The 18,625-nt window shown below is 38.5% G+C and overlaps 1 protein-coding gene across 2 annotated transcripts; it reads left to right on the top strand.

The window, feature by feature from the left end:
• Positions 1–16: 16 nt before the first annotated feature.
• Positions 17–18,600, top strand: LOC137169543 (uncharacterized). 2 transcript variants are annotated; one of them, XM_067572801.1, is made up of 9 exons: positions 213–401; positions 626–952; positions 1,095–1,379; positions 1,570–1,623; positions 10,648–10,731; positions 16,512–16,601; positions 16,685–16,713; positions 17,171–17,239; positions 18,025–18,600. In XM_067572801.1, exons 1-9 carry the CDS (start codon positions 326–328, stop codon positions 18,148–18,150), a joined length of 1,140 nt encoding a protein of 379 aa, XP_067428902.1. In that variant the 5' UTR covers positions 213–325; the 3' UTR covers positions 18,151–18,600. The 2 variants fall into 2 exon arrangements, with proteins under 2 accessions (XP_067428903.1, XP_067428902.1); XM_067572802.1 differs by lacking the exons at positions 10,648–10,731; positions 16,512–16,601; positions 16,685–16,713; positions 17,171–17,239; positions 18,025–18,600 and adding exons at positions 7,244–7,336; positions 7,423–7,451; positions 7,561–7,617; positions 7,887–8,089 and having other exon boundaries at positions 17–401.
• Positions 18,601–18,625: the final 25 nt, after the last annotated feature.

Genomic DNA, 18,625 nt, shown 5'->3' on the forward strand with positions numbered 1-18,625 from the left:
TTTCGGTTGCAAAAAACTCTGATCAGTCTGCCTACATACAGTCCAGACAGTAAGTATTTGGACATTTACAGTTACAGTTACTACTCTAATTAAAGCTGAGACTTGGTACTTTAATGCAGTATTCATTGTTTTATTACAGATTGAATGTGCTGAAACACAGAGCCTGAAGAACAAAAACTGTGTAACTGTCCAAATACTTACTGTCTGGACTGTACATGCAGCAGAGTGAGGAAGAGGAAGTGACACACGTACAAATGACAGGAAGAAGACGCCTTACTTCACACATTACTTTAGAGACTGCGACAGTTAAGAGAAGCAGAGATCGATGAGAGAGAGAAGCAGGATGGTTGAATTCAGACGGATTCAAATGTTGTTTCTGATACTGGTGCTTCAGTTTTCAGGTAAGAAAAAAAGATGAATTTAGTATTTTATTAACCTTCTTAAATTGAGACGAGTATGTTGCTAGTTGTTAATATGTTGAGTTTAATGAACTGAAAACTGAAGATGAGACACATTTAGAAAGTTCTGTTGTATCTAAAATGATCCTCACACTAACAATGAACATGACAGTCATATTTCTATTTATTTCAGTTAATTGTTCATATTCCTCTCTCATATCTCTCAGCAGACATAACTGGACAATATTCCTCCTTCACTGTCAGAGTTGGATATAAAGCTACTTTGCATTGTCAAAATGTGTTAAAGGATCAAGATAAATGGGACAGTATTACCTGGCTCTTCAGTGCTTCAGGAACAACAAAAACACTGTTTGAAAATGGGAAAATTCATGTAGATTCCAAAGCTAAATCAGACAGACTGAGTGTTACAGCGAACTGTTCTCTGGTCATAAAGAAGGTCACAGTTGAGGATGTTGGTCGTTACACCTGCAGACAGTTCAAATCAGGACAACAACAAGGTCAAGACTCTCAGGTTGATCTGTCTGTTGTTACCAGTGAGTATTTACATCATAATGTTTTCAGTTCAAACTGTCTTGTTAGAACAATATACTGAAACATTACAATAATTATGATTACAGTGATGAAGTTAATCTGACTCTTGTTGTCTTTCTCTCACAATATCTCCATCTTCACCAGTGACTGAATATAAGGACACTGATAATGTGACGTTAAGCTGCTCTGTGTCGAAACGTGGACAGTGTAGACAGACAGTGAAGTGGTTGTATCAGGGTAAAGATGTGGACAAAGATAACAAAGACTTGAAGACATCACAGTCTACCTGTTCAGCCACTGCATCCTTCCTGACTTCTCATGATATTTACACATCAAATTATACGATATTGAAGTGTGAAGTCACAGATCCCAACAATGGAAAAGTGCAGCTGTATAACTTCAGTCCTCAGTTGTCATGTGAGAAACCAGGTGAGAAGATGATGAGCTGTTTAAAATCACTTTATTCTGATATGAAAAATGACAAAACTGCATTTATTTATTTGATGTATTTTAAGTTTTAGGTTGATATAAATGTTTCTCATTTAGTCACAGCAGATGATGAACAATGTGTTTTTGTCTCATTTTAAAGTTTGTTGGTTTTTGTTATTTAATCTGTCAGGTGTGGCTGAAACAACAACAGAACCTGAAACAACAAGATCAACAACACAAGAAGGTGAGCAACAAAGTCACTCATATGTATTCAACATTTTATTCAGTGTATTCAACCACTGCTGCCCTGGCAATATGTGAAAACAGCTGCTTACTAGTGTAGATGTAGACATTCTTTCACAAAGACTTTTAATCAGTTCAAATTGCAAAAAGTGTATTGTGACACATGATGACAGAAAAGTGCAGCTGTTTATCTTCAGCTGTTGGACCACAGTTGAGAAAACAGGTGAGAATATGATGAGCTGTTTAAAATCACTTCAGACTGATGTAAAGATTTACATAAAATATTTGTGTGTTTTATAGATTTGAAGTTTTAAGATGATATTCTTTCTCATTGAGGTACTGCAGATGATAAACATGAAGTATTTTCTAATTGTATAATTTCTGGGCTTTATTCATTTGTCCAGGTGCAGACGCCACAACAGCAATATCTGCAACCAATGATGCTACAATTACATCACAAGGTAACTCAACATTTTCTGTATGTTTCTTTACAGTATCTCTCTCTGTTACTTTATTTGACTAACTGAGAAAGCTGAAGCCTCATATTATCTTCCAACCCCGTCTACTATAAATTACATATACTGTATGTCATATACTGAACACTGACCAAGCACTTTATTAGGAACAACAACAGCTCTGCCATAAATTCTACTTTTACAAAGTTTATATAGTTTCAGTTTTCGTTGACATTGTCAGAAAGGTGATAATTCTACTTTATGTTAATATGTAGTTCATAGTGGATGGTGATGTACTGGAGTGTATTATATTGAAAAGTGTTCCTAATATTTTGCCTCCCTCATGTATGTTAATGGGATGGAAAAAATATTAGGAACATATTAACATATTTGGCAAATTGCAAAATGTTGATATTGAACATATGAGTGAAATGTTCAGAGACAACGTAGTCGGGGTTTTTTTCCACCTAAATACCCGATCATGCAATATATCCACTAGAAGAAACTATAGAAATATTAAACCTTGTATGATGATGTTTAGGCGCTGGCAGCACATTGTTAAGGTTGGGGAAAGATCATGGTCTTGCTTTAATACAGAAAAAAGCCTTCAGTGACTGAAGCATAACATATTTATTAACAATAAAGCAAAACCACAATCTTTCACTAACCTAAACCAAAGTGCTTTTGTTGCCTAAATCTAAACACACAGACTCAGGATGCAAACCTCGTTCTCTGGTGCTTCTTGTACGCCCGTCATCCACAACAACTTCCTCTCTGAGACTTCACAGTGATAATATAAATAGATCACATCATTCATCTGAAAAAATGTTGCCTCTGAATGTGACTCAGGCAGCAATTTGCCAACGCAGTGTAACTGGGAAAACAATTAAGTTGTGTATGATTTCTAGGAGACATGGTTGTACCTACTAGGGATGTGCAGAGAGCCCAGTATTTGTATTTGTATCTGTATTTGAATAACAGTGGAAAGAGGCTTAAAAATCCTGTTTTTGTTTTTATTACTCTTTTATTTTTAGAATATTAAAGTGTTACAATAAGTGTTCATGAATAAACTGCCTTACGAAGGAAGTCCCCACACCGGGTCTCAAACTGGAGTCTCCCAGACTCATAGACGACTGGTACTGCAGTTGGTAAACATGAAGTATTTTCTAATCGTACAATTTCTGTGCTTTGTCCATTTGTCCAGGTGCAGACGCCACAACAGCAAAAATCTCAACCAAAGATGCTACAGGTAATTCAATATTTTGTGTATCTTGCTTTACAGTATCTCTCTCTCTCTCCTCTTTTGAAGTCTAAAGTATGAATGTACATTATGAAGGGATCCTCTAAAGGTCAGTATGAACAGGAGGAATGATTACAGCAAGAAAAAAAAACAACAAATCCTCCAAATTAAACCACCAAATACCAAAAAATTTGACCATGTGACTCCAGAACAACACATATGAGCATTTTCTACTCTGGTGTCTATATCAGCAGTAATCAGCAGGGCGTCATCATTTGTCTGTGCTTTCCAAAACTGTCACACATCACTGTTAAACAATAATGATGTTTTATGATGTGACAACACTGTGGTTCAGGTCTGTTAGGTTTAGGGAAAGATCATGATTTGAGTTAAAATTATCATTTTGTTAATGTTAGAGAAACATGTGGTGTGAGTTAAAGTTACTACTTCCTTAAAATTAGGTGACCATCATCGTCAGGGCAACAGCAAATATGGTACATGTACAAACATTACACCTGCTAAACATCAGCATGTCAGCTTTGTCATTGTGAGCATGTTAGCATGAGTCGCTAGCGTGGCTGTATACAGTTTAAAAACAGTAGAATAGATGCAGGTGAGGACACAACAACAGCAACAATTATATCAACTACAACAATGGAAGAAAGCACAAAAGCAGAGACAACAAAGACCTGAAAGTGCCTGCAAACAATGATACCCAACAAGGTAGAAACTGAACATTTAGCATTTACTTCACTAACTCACATTCAGATTCAAAGGGCTTTATTGGCATGACCATAATCAGATACAGTTTTGCCAAAGCACTATATGAATACTTAATTTATAATACATTTAGAACATTGTTACTAAAAGGAAAGAGTGAAAAGGAAAAGTACATATAGGCACTCATTTATGTAAATATTCAGAACATTATGTAGAGATTGGTGGGAACCTACAACAGTAGATTCAACATCTTTCCTTTTTTTAAAAAAACTGGATTATTTTTATACATAAACCAATAATGTCATGCCATCAGTGGCGTGGGGAAAACTTTTGAGGAAGCCAAGTGAGACAAGGGAGACAGGAAAGACTATGTTACCGCTTTAACAGCCAATGTAATAAGTCATTTTACACAAAATTGTATCATACTGTATCACCGACACGCGCCCGTGCACACTCTCTCTCTCTATCACACACACACAACAGCCGACACTTGCGTTTACCGACACGCCCTCTCTCTCTTTCTTTCTCTCTCATTGCATAGATTTTGAGAATATTCACCAAAAAAAAAGAAAATAGAAATAAAATGAACAACAAACTGACTCAGCGACACTATGCCCCCACATATACAACCCTGTGCATCTAATAAAACCTAACCCAAAACCGCCACCCAATGTCCAAAATAATACTGCAAGTTATAACTAAACAAATGACATGCCAACAATCAACATAAATGGCTCCTACACCAACAATTCCCCCATGAGCAGCACTTGGCGACAGCGGTGAGGAAAAACTCCCCTTTAACAGGAAGAAACCTCAAGCAGAACCCGGCTCCAGATGGGCAGCCATCTGCTTTGACCGGGTTGAGAGAGAGAAAGAAAGAGGAGGGATGGGGGGGGCAGAATAACAACAGTCATGACAATAACAATAACAGCAGCAATAGCAATAGCCAGGGAAGGATGCCAACAGGACTGTGAAGGACCACGAGGGCTTGGCCTGCAACCCAGGGTTTCCTGTGAGATGAGAAAGCACAAAAAACTCCAGGGAAGAAGCAAAGTTAGTGACATGCATTGATGTTACATGAATGCATACAGATGGAGAGGAGGAGGAGGAGAGAGGTAGGGATGTAGGGATGCACGATATTATCGGCACGTCATCGGTATCGGCCGATAAAAGCTCTAAAATGACTGTGCTTCCCTCGACTGACTCTCACCCTGACGGTCCCGGTGTTTCCTCCACAGGCTCCACTTCACTCAAGCTGCCTGTCAGAACCGCTGCTTCTTCCCACTTTAATCTGAATAACAAACTGGGGCTCAGTGCTCTGGTTGGATCCACATGCAGAAGCGGGGCTAACGTTAGCTGGGAGGCTAGCAGAGGCTAGCTGGCTGTGCTTCCCGCTGGCCATGCTGCGGCTAATGCTCTGCTAGCCTCTCAGCTAACGTTAGCCCCGGCTCTCCATGTGGATCCAACCGGAGCATCAAGCCCCGGTTTGTTATTCAGTGGGAAGAAGCAGCGGTTCTGATGGGCAGCTTGAGTGAAGTGGAGCCTTTGGAGGAAACACCGGGACCGTCAGTGGGTACGTCTCTAGTCTCTTAATTTATGTCTCCTCGCTCCTTGCCTGAACTGGAAGTTGTTCTTGATGCGCCATTCTGACAGGCTCGGAGGAGCGAGGAGTGAGGAAACATGAGAGCAGACCTCCCAGAAGTCTTTTACCTGCCGACACGCCCCCTTATTGGATATCAGTTATTGATTGGACGCTGCAGCTGATCAGACTGATCTGATACATCACTGCAGTTTCATACCGAAGCAGAGACAGACTACAGATTAAATTTAAGTGTATCATTCCCAAGTTTTATGTTTTACTTGTTTTCTGGTTCATCTTATAGTTAAAAATCTGTTAATTGTCGGTCTGATCAACAAAAAAAACATAAACAACTTCCTTCATTTATTAGAAAGATTTTTCTTTTCATGATCTATTATTTCCTCCATTCCTCAGCTGTCGCTGTCATCAGAAACGGACGTCACTTCACATGACGCTTCAGAGGAGAGGACGTCTCATGTCTCTTAAAACAATTTTCCTTGTTTCCTCTCTCCTCGCTTGGTTTCCTTGCGTCTCTCCTTGCATTGGAAAAGACACAAGTGAGGGAAACATGGATGCAATTTAAGAGACTTGAGATGCAGCCAATGAGAAACAGTCCGTCGAGGAGCTGCTCAGTTCGGCTGCACAGATAGGAAACACCTCGGCTGACAGGATGTACCACTCTGTTTGAAAAAAAAAAAATCTTTTTGGTTTATAACAGCAGTTGGCAACCAGCATATTAGGTGCATTACCACCACCTTCTGCTCTGGAGTGTGGACCAGAGATTAAATCCTACACATTAATCCTGTCTGTCTAATGAATTCAAAGAAAACTCTATGGCTCCTCCCACTTGGCAAATTCATTAAAGTTTTAATGCTGAGCTCCTGAACTCCAGTCTTCCTAAGTTCTTCCTTCATATATTGTCTTTCTTGATCATACTTAGTACAATCTGTGCTTGCATGCATAATAGTCTCCTCAGCCAGCTGGAAAAAAATATGTGCATATATCAGTATCGGCATTGGCAATCGGCCACAGTGAGATGGAATTATCGGCATATCGGATATCGGCAAAAAATCCAATATCGTGCATCCCTAATTACATGCATAAGTTACATGGGTTTTCCCCAAACAATCAAAAAGTGAAAAACAGTTGAAACGTGCTTTGCTGTGCTTGTGTCTGTATATTTTATCAGTTTCTCATTAACAGTAATGAAACGTAGTGAGTGCACAGTAAATATCTCCCCTGGTATATAAGGCTCCTCTTTTTCTTCCTGTTTCTACCTGTCTGTCATTTTTCATAACATGAGGTCCAACTGCAGTCGATATCATAATAGCTTCTTGAGCTCTTGAACCCATAAAGAGCAGCAATGTGCTGCATAACTGGTTTAACATAACAAATTGTTTTTCTCAGAATGTTTTCTCGTTATATCAAGAAACTGAGAAAATATTTTATGTCATGGTGGCAGCAATACACTGCTGTACAAATGCAACTAGTGAATCTTTTATTTCCATGGTTTTTATTTCCACAGCTCACATGAACCTGATTATTAAATGTGACAATCTACCAAAATATTTCAAATGTACATACTTCCTTTACTGTCATGTTGTTTCTCTAATTAATACTCGTACAGATTGTTCTGCTCTGAGCTACATAATGTTGGTGATGCGTGTGGCTGAACTCCTCCTCATCACTGTGATTACTGTTCTTCTCTTCAGAGCTCGAGGTGAGAAAATTCAGACCAACATTTGTTAAGTGTAAAACAAACTGTAACTTTAGAACTGAAATGTTACTCTGTGATTTATTTTCCAGGGAACCAGAGACCACCTGATGACAACATTGTGAGTTGAAAATAACAACTGAACTGATGTATAAAAAGACAAATGTGTACATTAAGAGACTGTAAGTCAGTGCAGGACTGTGAATGTCTCACTGTTTGTGTTTGTGCAGGTTTTAAACTCAGTAAGAAGCCGAACAGCGAAGCATTCTGGTCCAGCAGCCAGTCAGGTAAATATCTGATGGTGCGTTCAGGTTCTGCTGACTCCACTGTGACCTGTGTTCACTTTTAAAACTTCAACAGTCAGCTGGGAGGAAAATCTGGGAGTTCAGGGCTCTTCTGGGGAGGAACAACTTCATTTATTTGTATATGTTAGATTATCTGTGATTGTGTTGAATGTGCAGCAGCAGAAACATAAAGGTCAAAGAAGTAGGGTTGTGATTTGTGAGTTTTCAGTGTGAGTGTGTCAGAGTGGGTTTCTTTGTGTTGTTTTTCACAGGAGCAGAATGATGAAGATGATGGTGCGGTGAACTATGAAAACTTTGGAGAACCTTCTACTTCTGTCAGACTCCACTGATCAACGACTTCCACACCAACATCAACTCACCAGAGAAATGACTCCCTTGCTGTTATATCATTAATATGGTCTCAGTTTTACATGAGTAGTTGAATTCTTTACATAAAGAAAGAATCATAAGATCACTTTGAGATTTGTATGTTTTGTGTGCTGAGAAATTTTTATTTTTAGTCTGACTTGGACAACAATATTCAAATCTGGATTTTATCTCTTGTTAAGAAGCTGTGAGTTTTATTAAATGTCTTTTCCTGCATTATTTCTCAAGCTTTTCTCACGTTTTAACTCATTTTACTTCCTTAGTTCAGTTTCATATTTAAGTGTACAGAGGAACTGATTTTAACTTTCATTTATCATTGTTAACATGTTTGTCAGGAAGTCAACATGTGTTTGGTTTGAATGAGCTTTGAGTCTTACTGCAGTCAGTAACAGTCTTCTCTTTATTATATCTGATAATAATATAATATGCAAATAAAGAAATATTAACCACTTCATTCTACACTGTGTTGTGTAATTATTTCATGTACTAACAGTGTTCTGACTGATAATGAAAGGTGGATATTTTCAGCTATAGACGTCCTGCTTCTACTCAGACCACAACTTCCCTTATCTGTCTGTTCTTTCACCTCTAAACCTTCAACCTCCAGAGCTCTGCTGCTGTTGTTTCCACATTCTCACCACAACACTTCACACCTCTCATTTCTCAGAAAAAAATGACTGCAAAGATAGAATTAGGAACTAACAGGTCTCAGACCACTAAAACATCATCTTATCTGTTCTTTTACAGCTGCTACAGTATCACCATGTTACACCATGTTGAGCATCAAGAGTCAAAGTTTGACTCTTCACCTGTCTGTTCATGTGTGCTGTCAGACGTCACCATGAATCCTGTCTGTTTTCTAATAAACACTATCTACAGAAAAGAAGAGCTGCATTATTGCAAACATTTATCTTACCACAACACTTCACACCTTCAACTTCCTCTTCTTACTTTCAAGAGGTCAAACACGTCATTGACACAAATACACCGTGGGAACGAACACAGTGTGCACTTGTTGAATCTTAATATGGTTTAATATGGCTGCTCTGACTGCAGAAACATATTTCTTTACCTTGTGATCCGTGATTACATCCCAGTTTCACAGGATCTTTGTCAGACAGCTGTGACATCTGACCTCTGACCTCTTTAGTGCTGCTTACCCGTCATATTACTGATCAAGAAATGTGAGTCAGTGTCTTGTCAGTCACAGTGAATAAGAACTAAACTTTAACTACATGCACTACTCTAATTAAAGCTGAGACTTGGTACTTTAATGCAGTATTCATTGTTTTATTACAGATTGAATGTGCTGAAACACAGAGCCTGAAGAACAAAAACTGTGTAACTGTCCAAATACTTACTGCCTGGACTGTACATGCAGCAGAGTGAGGAAGAGGAAGTGACACACGTACAAATGACAGGAAGAAGACGCCTTACTTCACACATTACTTTAGAGACTGCGACAGTTAAGAGAAGCAGAGATCGATGAGAGAGAGAAGCAGGATGGTTGAATTCAGACGGATTCAAATGTTGTTTCTGATACTGGTGCTTCAGTTTTCAGGTAAGAAAAAAAGATTAATTTAGTATTTTATTAACCTTCTTAAATTGAGACGAGTATGTTGTTAGTTGTTAATATGTTGAGTTTAATGAACTGAAAACTGAAAGTGAGACACATTTAGAAAGTTCTGTTGTATCTAAAATGATCCTCACACTAACAATGAACATGACAGTCATATTTCTATTTATTTCAGTTAATTGTTGATATTCCTCTCTCATATCTCTCAGCAGACATAACTGGACAAGATTCCTCCTTCACTGTCAGAGATGGAGATGAAGTCACTTTGCATTGTGAAAATGTGTTAAAGGATAAAGATAAATGTAACAGTACTAGCTGGATCTTCAGTGGTTCAGGAAGCACAGCAGCAGTAGAGCTGATTAAACTTGGGCAGATTGATGAAGAAGCCAAAGCTAAATCAGACAGACTGAGTGTTACAGCGAACTGTTCTCTGGTTATAAAGAAGGTCACAGTTGAGGATGTTGGTCGTTACACCTGCAGACAATTCAAATCAGGACAAAAACAAGGTCAAGACACTCAGTTTGATCTGTCTGTTATTAAAAGTGAGTATTTACATCATAAAGTTTCCAACATTACAACAATTATGATCACAGTGATGAAGTTAATTTTCCACTTTTCTTTCTCTCACCAGTGACTAAACATACAACCGAGGAGAAGATGTTAAACTGCTCTGTGTGGACATTTAAGAATAATACACACACAGTGAAGTATCTGGTTAATGGTAAAGATGTGGATAAACACATCAATGACTTTAAGACATCACAGTCTTCCTGCAACACCTCTTATTATATATCAAAGAGCCATGATACACTTAAGTGTATTGTGACACATAATGACAGAAACGTGCAGCTGTTTATCTTCAGCTGTTGGACCACAGTTGAGAAAACAGGTGAGAATATGATGAGCTGTTTAAAATCACTTCAGACTGATGTAAAGATTTACATAAAATATTTGTGTATTTTATAGATTTGAAGTTTTAAGATGATATTCTTTCTCATTGAGGTACTGCAGATGATAAACATGAAGTATTCTCTAATTGTATAATTTCTGGGTTTTGTTCATTTGTCCAGATGCAGACGCCACAACAGCAACAACTGCAACAACTGCAACATCTGCAACATCTGCAACCAAAGATGCTACAATTACATCACAAGGTAACTCAACATTATCTCTCTCTGTTACTTTATTTGACTAACTGAGAAAGCTGAAGCCTCATATTATCTTCCAACCTCGTCTACTATAAATTACATATACTGTATGTCATATACTGAACACTGACCAAGCACTTTATTAGGAACAACAACAGCTCTGCCATAAATTCTACTTTTACAAAGTTTATATAGTTTCAGTTTTCATTGACATTGTCAGAAAGGTGAAAATTATGCCTTAAGTTGTTATTTAGTTCATAGTGGATGGTGATGTACTGAAGTACATTATGTTGAAAAGTGTTCCTAATATTTTGCCTCCCTCATGTATGTTAATGGGGTGGAAAAAATATTAGGAACACTTTTCAATATAATGCACTTTTGCTAGAAACATAATGCTGGTTGAATTATGTTTTCTCTCAACATGACAAAAAAATGTTAATTAACATATTTGGCAAATCGCAAAACTGTTGATATTGAACATATGAGTGAAATGTTCAGAGAAAACGTAGTCAGGTTTTTTTCCACCAAAATATCTGATCTTGCAGTATATCCACTGGAAGAAACTATAGAAATATTAAACCTTGTATGATGATGTTTAGGCGCTGGCAGCACATTGTTAAGGTTGGGGAAAGATCATGGTCTTGCTTTAATACAGAAAAAAGCCTTCAGTGACTGAAGCATAACATATTTATTAACAATAAAGCAAAACCACAATCTTTCACTAACTTTAACCAAAGTGCTTTTGTTGCCTAAATCTAAACACACAGACTCAGGATGCAAACCTCGTTCTCTGGTGCTTCTTGTACACCCGTCATCCACAACAACTTCCTCCCTGAGACTTCACAATGATAATATGAATAGATCACATCATTCATCTGAAAAAATGTTGCCTGTGAATGTGATTCGGGCAGCGATTAGCCAACGCAGTGTAACTGGGAAAACAATTAAGTTGTATATGATTTCTAGGAGACATGGTTGTACCTACTAGGGATGTGCAGAGAGCCCAGTATTTGTATTTGTGTCTGTATTTGTTGAGGCAGCAAAATTATTTGTATTTGTATTTGAATAACAGTGGAAAGAGACTTAAAAATCCTGTTTTTGTTTTTATTACTCTTTTATTTTTAGAATATTAAAGTGTTACAATAAGTGTTCATGAATAAACTGCCTTACGGAGGAGGTCCCCACACTGGGTCTCAAACTGGAGTCTCCCAGACTCATAGACGACTGGTACTGCAGTTGGTAAACATGAAGTATTTTCTAATCGTACACTTCCTGGGCTTTGTCCATTTGTCCAGGTGCAGACGCCACAACAGCAAAAACCTCAACCAAAGATGCTTCAGGTAATTCAACATTTTGTGTATCTTGCTTTACAGTATCTCTCTCTCGCTCCTCTTTTGAAGTCTAAAGTATGAATGTACATTATGAAGGGATCTTCTAATGGTCAGTATGAACAGGAGGAATGATTACTGCAAGACAAAAAAACAACAAATCATCTGAATTAAACCACCAAATAATACCAAATACCAAAAAATTTGACTATGTGACTCCAGAACAACACGTATCAGCATTTTCTACTCTGGTGTCTATATCAGCAGTAATCAGCAGGGCGTCATCATTTGTCTGTGCTTTCCAAAACTGTCACACATCACTGTTAAACAATAATGATGTTTTATGATGTGACAATGCTGTGGTTCAGGTCTGTTAGGTTTAGGGAAAGATCATGATTTGAATTAAAATGATCACTTTGTTGATGTCAGAGAAACATGTGGTGTGACTTAAAGTTACTACGTCCTTAAAATTAGGTGACCATCATCGTCAGGGCAACAGTAAATATGGTACATGTACAAACATTACACCTGCTAAACATCAGCATGTCAGCTTTGTCATTGTGAGCATGTTAGCATGATTCGCTAGCGTTTAATTTAAAAACAGCAGAATAGATGCAGGTGAGGACGCAACGACAGCAACAATTATATCAACTACAACAATGGAAGAAAGCACAAAAGCAGAGACAACAAAGATCTGAAAGTGCCTGCAAACAATGATACCCAACAAGGTAGAAACTGAACATTTAGCATTTGCTTCTCTAACTCACATTCAGATTCAAAGGGCTTTATTGGCATGACCATAATCAGATACAGTTTTGCCAAAGCACTATATGAATACTTAATTTATAATACATTTAGAACATTGTTACTGAAAGGAAAGAGTGAAAAGGAAAAGTACATATAGGCCCTCATTTATGTAAATATTCAGAACATTATGTAGAGATTGGTGGGAACCTACAACAGTAGATTCAACATCTTTCCTTTTTTAAAAAAAAACTGGATTATTTTTATACATAAACCAATAATGTCATGCCATCAGTGGTGTGGGGAAAACTTTTGAGGAGGCCAAGTGAGACAAGGGAGACAGGAAAGACTCTGTTGCCGCATTAACAGCCAACATAATAAGTCATTTTACACAAAATTGTATCATACTGTATCACCGACACGCGCCCGTGCACACACTCTCTCTCTCACACACACACAACAGCCGACACTTGCGTTTACGGACACACCCTCTCTCTCTCTTTCTCTCTCAAACACACAGTCCTAATCATCTTATCAATTTATGCATTTTCTTATCAATTTATCCGACCCCCCACCTAAATGCATAACCGGCTGCTTAATGCACAGTACAGATTCGATAACGAATAAAAGAAGCATTCATTCACAAATTCAATCAGGAGACGTTTAAAGTTTTATTTTTAGGCTACATCATAAAGTATCAGTAGTCTACGTGTATCAAACCCATGACTTACAAATCCTGTTGTATGTGCTTGAAATACACAAATACTTTCCATGCTTCTTTATCATTTAAAACTAGACCAAATGTTCATTATACAACATGACCTAAAACACTTAACAACCCTGTACCAGACCTGCAGAGGCTATAAACAATCACAATATCATCTGTTCAGGTAACCTGGCCCTATGAGTGCTGTCCGTGGTGCTGATTTTCTATGCGTAAACAACCACAATAAAACTTGTCCACGGACTGACTAACACATTCAGCTAAACCCAGGCAAGTATGGCACATTAAGCAATAAGTTTTTATCCTTTTTAGACAGGAAAAGGAACACTCTGCTGATGTGCTGGTGGCTGGTATTGTGAACATAAGCTGGAGCAGCTTGTAGACCTTGCAGAGTGCCCTGTAGGTCATCCTTAATAAGAGGCTGTACCAGCTCTGTTGGTGGCTTGTGAAATAACTTGTTGTTATACAGCGTGTGTAGCTCATTCCTTAACTTCTGCTCATCTTTGAATGGATACGTCTTGATCAGCTGAGCCAACTCGCTGCTGGGAAATACAGCGGGCTTGCAGAAAGATGCAAATGATGTGTGATCCAATACCCAAAAAAGCTCAGGTGCTCCACATCTGCGAATCTGTGGGTCATGTGCAATACTACACTGTCAACAATCTGGAAGTTAATACGTCAGAAAAATACAACAGTTTCTTCGTCTCCTTCTTCGTGCTGGTTAACCGCCTGTTCCAGGTCCTCCCAGCCATGGCGACAACGTTTACGTCGGGGCACAGGATCTCCGACTGCCTGGACAGTTTCATCATGAATGCCACTGAATGTCTCATCTGTTCTTGTGGCTTTGAGAGCGCTGAGTGTGGTCTTGACCCCGAGCAGGAAGGTAAAGTCAAAATCCTCAAGTTTTTGCTTCGAGGCCTCGCTCTGCACAATGGTCTCTTTGTCCCATCCCGGCTCTGTCATTATCTTATCGAAAGCGATACAGAGCGAGCTGCGTCCTTCATGGATGGCGTGTACCGCACGGCTTTTGAAATTCCACCTCACAGCAGATCCCCCAAGTACACGCACAGCTCGATCAACTTCACACAGTAATGCCGATCTCTTACATGAACATGAGAAAAAATTGTGAAAGGCATCAATAGTGGCAAAAACCAGTTTGACTACTTGAATGTTATTTGTGCCTTGTGCTAAAACCAAATTTAACTTATGAGCATAACAGTGGATGAATAGCGCATTGGGGCAGTGGGATTTCACTAAAGCCTGCACTCCACCGTGTTGTCCACTCATGCAGCTTCCTCTGTCATAAGTCTGACAAATGAGTTTATTTGTGGGACTTCCCGATGGCTCTCATCACCACTGATGTTATAGCTTGTGCATCTCTATCTGAGCTGACATCAAAAGTGCAGAGAAAATGTTCACACATACCGCCTTTTTCATTAACAAATCTGATGATGACAGTCAGTTGGCACTTGTGGGAAATGTCTGATGTGTCATCCCCTTCTACAGCAATGAAAGAAGACATGTTTATTTCCCTATCATTCTCATCCTGGTTAACACGAGCCATGCTTTCAATGATGTCATTCTGTATGGTGTTTGACATACAGCTGAAGACTGTTGATGATCCCAAGTGCTCTGAAAGTGTAGTGTCAAAATCCGCAAATGTATGCACGAGCTCCACAAAATTGTCCCTGTTTGAGCTTCCAGCGGCCTCATTGTGTCCCCTGAATGCTTGTTCTTGGCACGCAAGGTACAAGGCTGCAACAATAAGTCTCATCAGAATATCCCAGTTCTTCTTCACCTGTTCATTGTGCTTCTTTGTGCTAATGGTTCTTGAGTCCAGGGCCTTGTCAATCCTGATGCACCCAAAAAGCTTCAATTTCACAGCACAATATATGTGACCTTTTGATTTACCGTGCCTCTCGATTGCCCATGACAGGTTGGCAAGGTCCATGAATCCTGTAGTGGCCCGTAGATTATTCAGTGAGCACGAATCCTTGTCGAAAAGAAGACACGGCCAGCAAAATAGCTAGTTTGAGTGTTGGCCTGCCATCAGATTTAATTTTGAGTTGCTGCTGTAGTGGTAGTTTAGTAAAATTATTTTTTAACCTCCATAACTACACTTGCTAATATTGCAAACAGTGATATCAAACGGCTAAGGGTTACCCCCCCCCCCCTTAAATGACATTGATAACATGCTATGATTTGATTGGTGAGAGGCCAAAGGTTGGCTGGCTTCCCTTGGCATAGTCCTGACTAATCACAGATTGGCAGTGGCATGAGGGTAGCCTCATCTGATTGGTTAATCCTTCCATTTTTTTTCACAAAGGGATGCCAATTTCAGTCTCACCTCCTCACGGACATGACATTAGTCCACAGTAGAAGTGCAATATAGTGTTTCACACACATTCACCACCAAACATTTAGAGGGGCGCTGTTTAGCTCATTGTAAAATACTCAATGAGAAATAGGGAAGCGATGACAGCAACAGCACACAAGAATTACTGAAACTGTTAAACAAAGTGTTTTTAATGAAATGACAACTGCAGTCTGAAAAAATAGAGGAAGCCTGGCTTCCTTTGGCTTCTGGTAGAAAACGCCACTGCAAGCCATGTCTCTCTGTCTTCCTCTTTTAAAGTCTAAAGTTTGAATACTGTTATGATGCAATGAAGTATGAGTGTCAGACTAATCTTTGGCTGTGAGTAAAGATATTATCTTCATCAGTCAGTCAGTCTCATACAGTGTTCAAACACATGTCTGAGTAAATGGTCGAGTGTTTAGTAATGCTCCTCACAGTCAATATTTGCAAATCAGTATTTTGAAGTTGAATTGGATTGTTTTTGCTCAAGACATGATAACAGTAGAAAACTAAGGTTTGTGTGAGGGAAACAATAGTAGTAGTGAGTGACTTCTCTTCTAGTTTAGCAGCAGGATTTTGAACAGAACAGAAAGCTGCAGCCTGAATGTTTTTAATGTTTTCTTTCTCTTTCCAGGTTGGTGGTGGTACATCATTGTGGCTGTGGGTTTAGCAGCACTCTTACTAACTGTTGTTGTGGTTGTCATCAGACGGAAGAAAACTACAGGTGAGAAAGTCCACAGATGAAACTTTTTGAAAAACCTGGATTTTCAGTGTTGAAACTAAAGTCGTCTCTCTTTTGTCTTTCAGGGAACAACATACAGATGGATGAAAACACTGTGAGTTTAAAATTCAATCATCAGGTTTATATGATGATTATTATGATTATTATTGTGATTACATGATTGATATTATAAGACTTTATAGAGCAAACCATTTTCTGTCATTGTTATTTTTAGTTCTGTAGTTAAAAGACAACAAGAATAAACATTTCTGACTGTGTTTTAAAGAGGTAAAATGAGTCAGGGACTGAGCTTAAACCCTGCAGTGACTCGGTCTGGTTCAGAAACCAGTCAGGACCAGTGAGATCACACACCACACCCAGTACAACATTACATTTACTTGTATTTGTTCCCCATTATGTGGCAGTATGATAGAAACTCTTGAGTCTAACTGTCATCTGCAACATAGAAGAAGACAGAATACAACTAGAATTGAACTGAACTGAACTGAAGAGGTGAGTCAGTATAAATCCACATGTTACTGAGCAGCCATCATGTTGTCTTTGCTGTGTAGGCTGATCCTGAAGATGCTGTTTCCTACGCCTCCATCAGCTACATCAAGAAGACCAACAGTAAAGCCCGGGTAAGCTGTCTGATTGGTTACACTGGTGATGTTGGTGAACAAAGAAAAACAATTCAGCAATGAATGACAGGAAGAGAACCACTCTGGTCCAAAATAAGATATTAGCTGTGAACCACATTGTCAGTAAATTTGCTGTGGATATATATGATCTCCAGAGGATTCATCTTTAAGTTCAACAGTGGTGGAAGAAGTATTCAGATCCTTTATTTAAGTAAAAGTATCAATACAGCAATGTAAAAATACTCCATTACAAGTAAAAGTCCTGCATGAAAAATCTTACTACAGTAAAAGTACAGTATTATGAGCGTAATGTAGTTAAAGTATTGCAGTAAAAGTACATAAGTATTATGAGCTTGATGTAGTTAAAGTATTGCAGTAAAAGTACATAAGTATTATGAGCTTGATGTAGTTAAAGTATTGCAGTAAAAGTAGTGGTTTGGTCCCTCTGACTGATATATTATTATATATGACATCATTAGATTATTAATAGTGAAGCATCAGTGTTAGAGCAGCATGTTACTGTTGTAGCTGCTGGAGGTGGAGCTAGTTTACACTACTTTATATACAGTTAGCTAGTTTAGTCCAGTGGTTCCCAACCTAGGGGTCGGGGCCCTCCAAAGGGTCACCAGATAAATCTGAGAATCTGTGTGTTGCACTATGTGATCATGCTTCCTATGTCACTATTGACTGTGGTGTGTTTGTGGTGTTGGATATCTTCATGCTGCACTGTCTTGTAGCGTTTTGTGGCATGTCATGATGTGTAATTTATGTGTATTGTTTTCCAGGTTCAGGATGATGATGATGATGATGATGCAGTGACCTACAGCACTGTGAAATTTTCCTCCTCTTCTGCTGGAGCCTCCATTGATCCCAGCAGCCTCTACGCTACCGTCAACAAACCCAACAAATAAGAGATCACAGTATAGTTACAGCTCCTCTCATTTTATTACATTGATTGGTCAAGTTTAGTTAGATTAATATTGTCATGTTACTTCTCATTTCTTTACATAAATGTTTGACTATGTTTTTATGATGATTTTCAGGATTTATTGTTGTAAAAACTTTTTTGTCCAGCAGGGGGTGCAGTAGGTTAACTAGTAGCAACATGTGCAAAGGAGGCTGCTTGGAATGTAAATGAGCAAAATACAGTTTATGATACAGTTTGATTGATGAACTTGCTGTCAGCTACTTTAATGTGCTGGTGTTGTAGTTAAACATGTATTAGTTTTAACTTTTTTTTAAGTATGTATCACCTGTTATTGTTTGATGCACAGTATTTTTTAAACATATGTATCTCTGTTGTTCATTTTTTTATGTTCTGATATGAAAGTAATTAAAGCAAACTTAGAAGTGGAAGTGGAACAATCCTTATCTAGAGTTATTTTA

The sequence above is a fragment of the Thunnus thynnus genome, chromosome 18 (assembly GCF_963924715.1).
Source record: "Thunnus thynnus chromosome 18, fThuThy2.1, whole genome shotgun sequence".
NCBI lineage: Eukaryota > Metazoa > Chordata > Actinopteri > Scombriformes > Scombridae > Thunnus > Thunnus thynnus.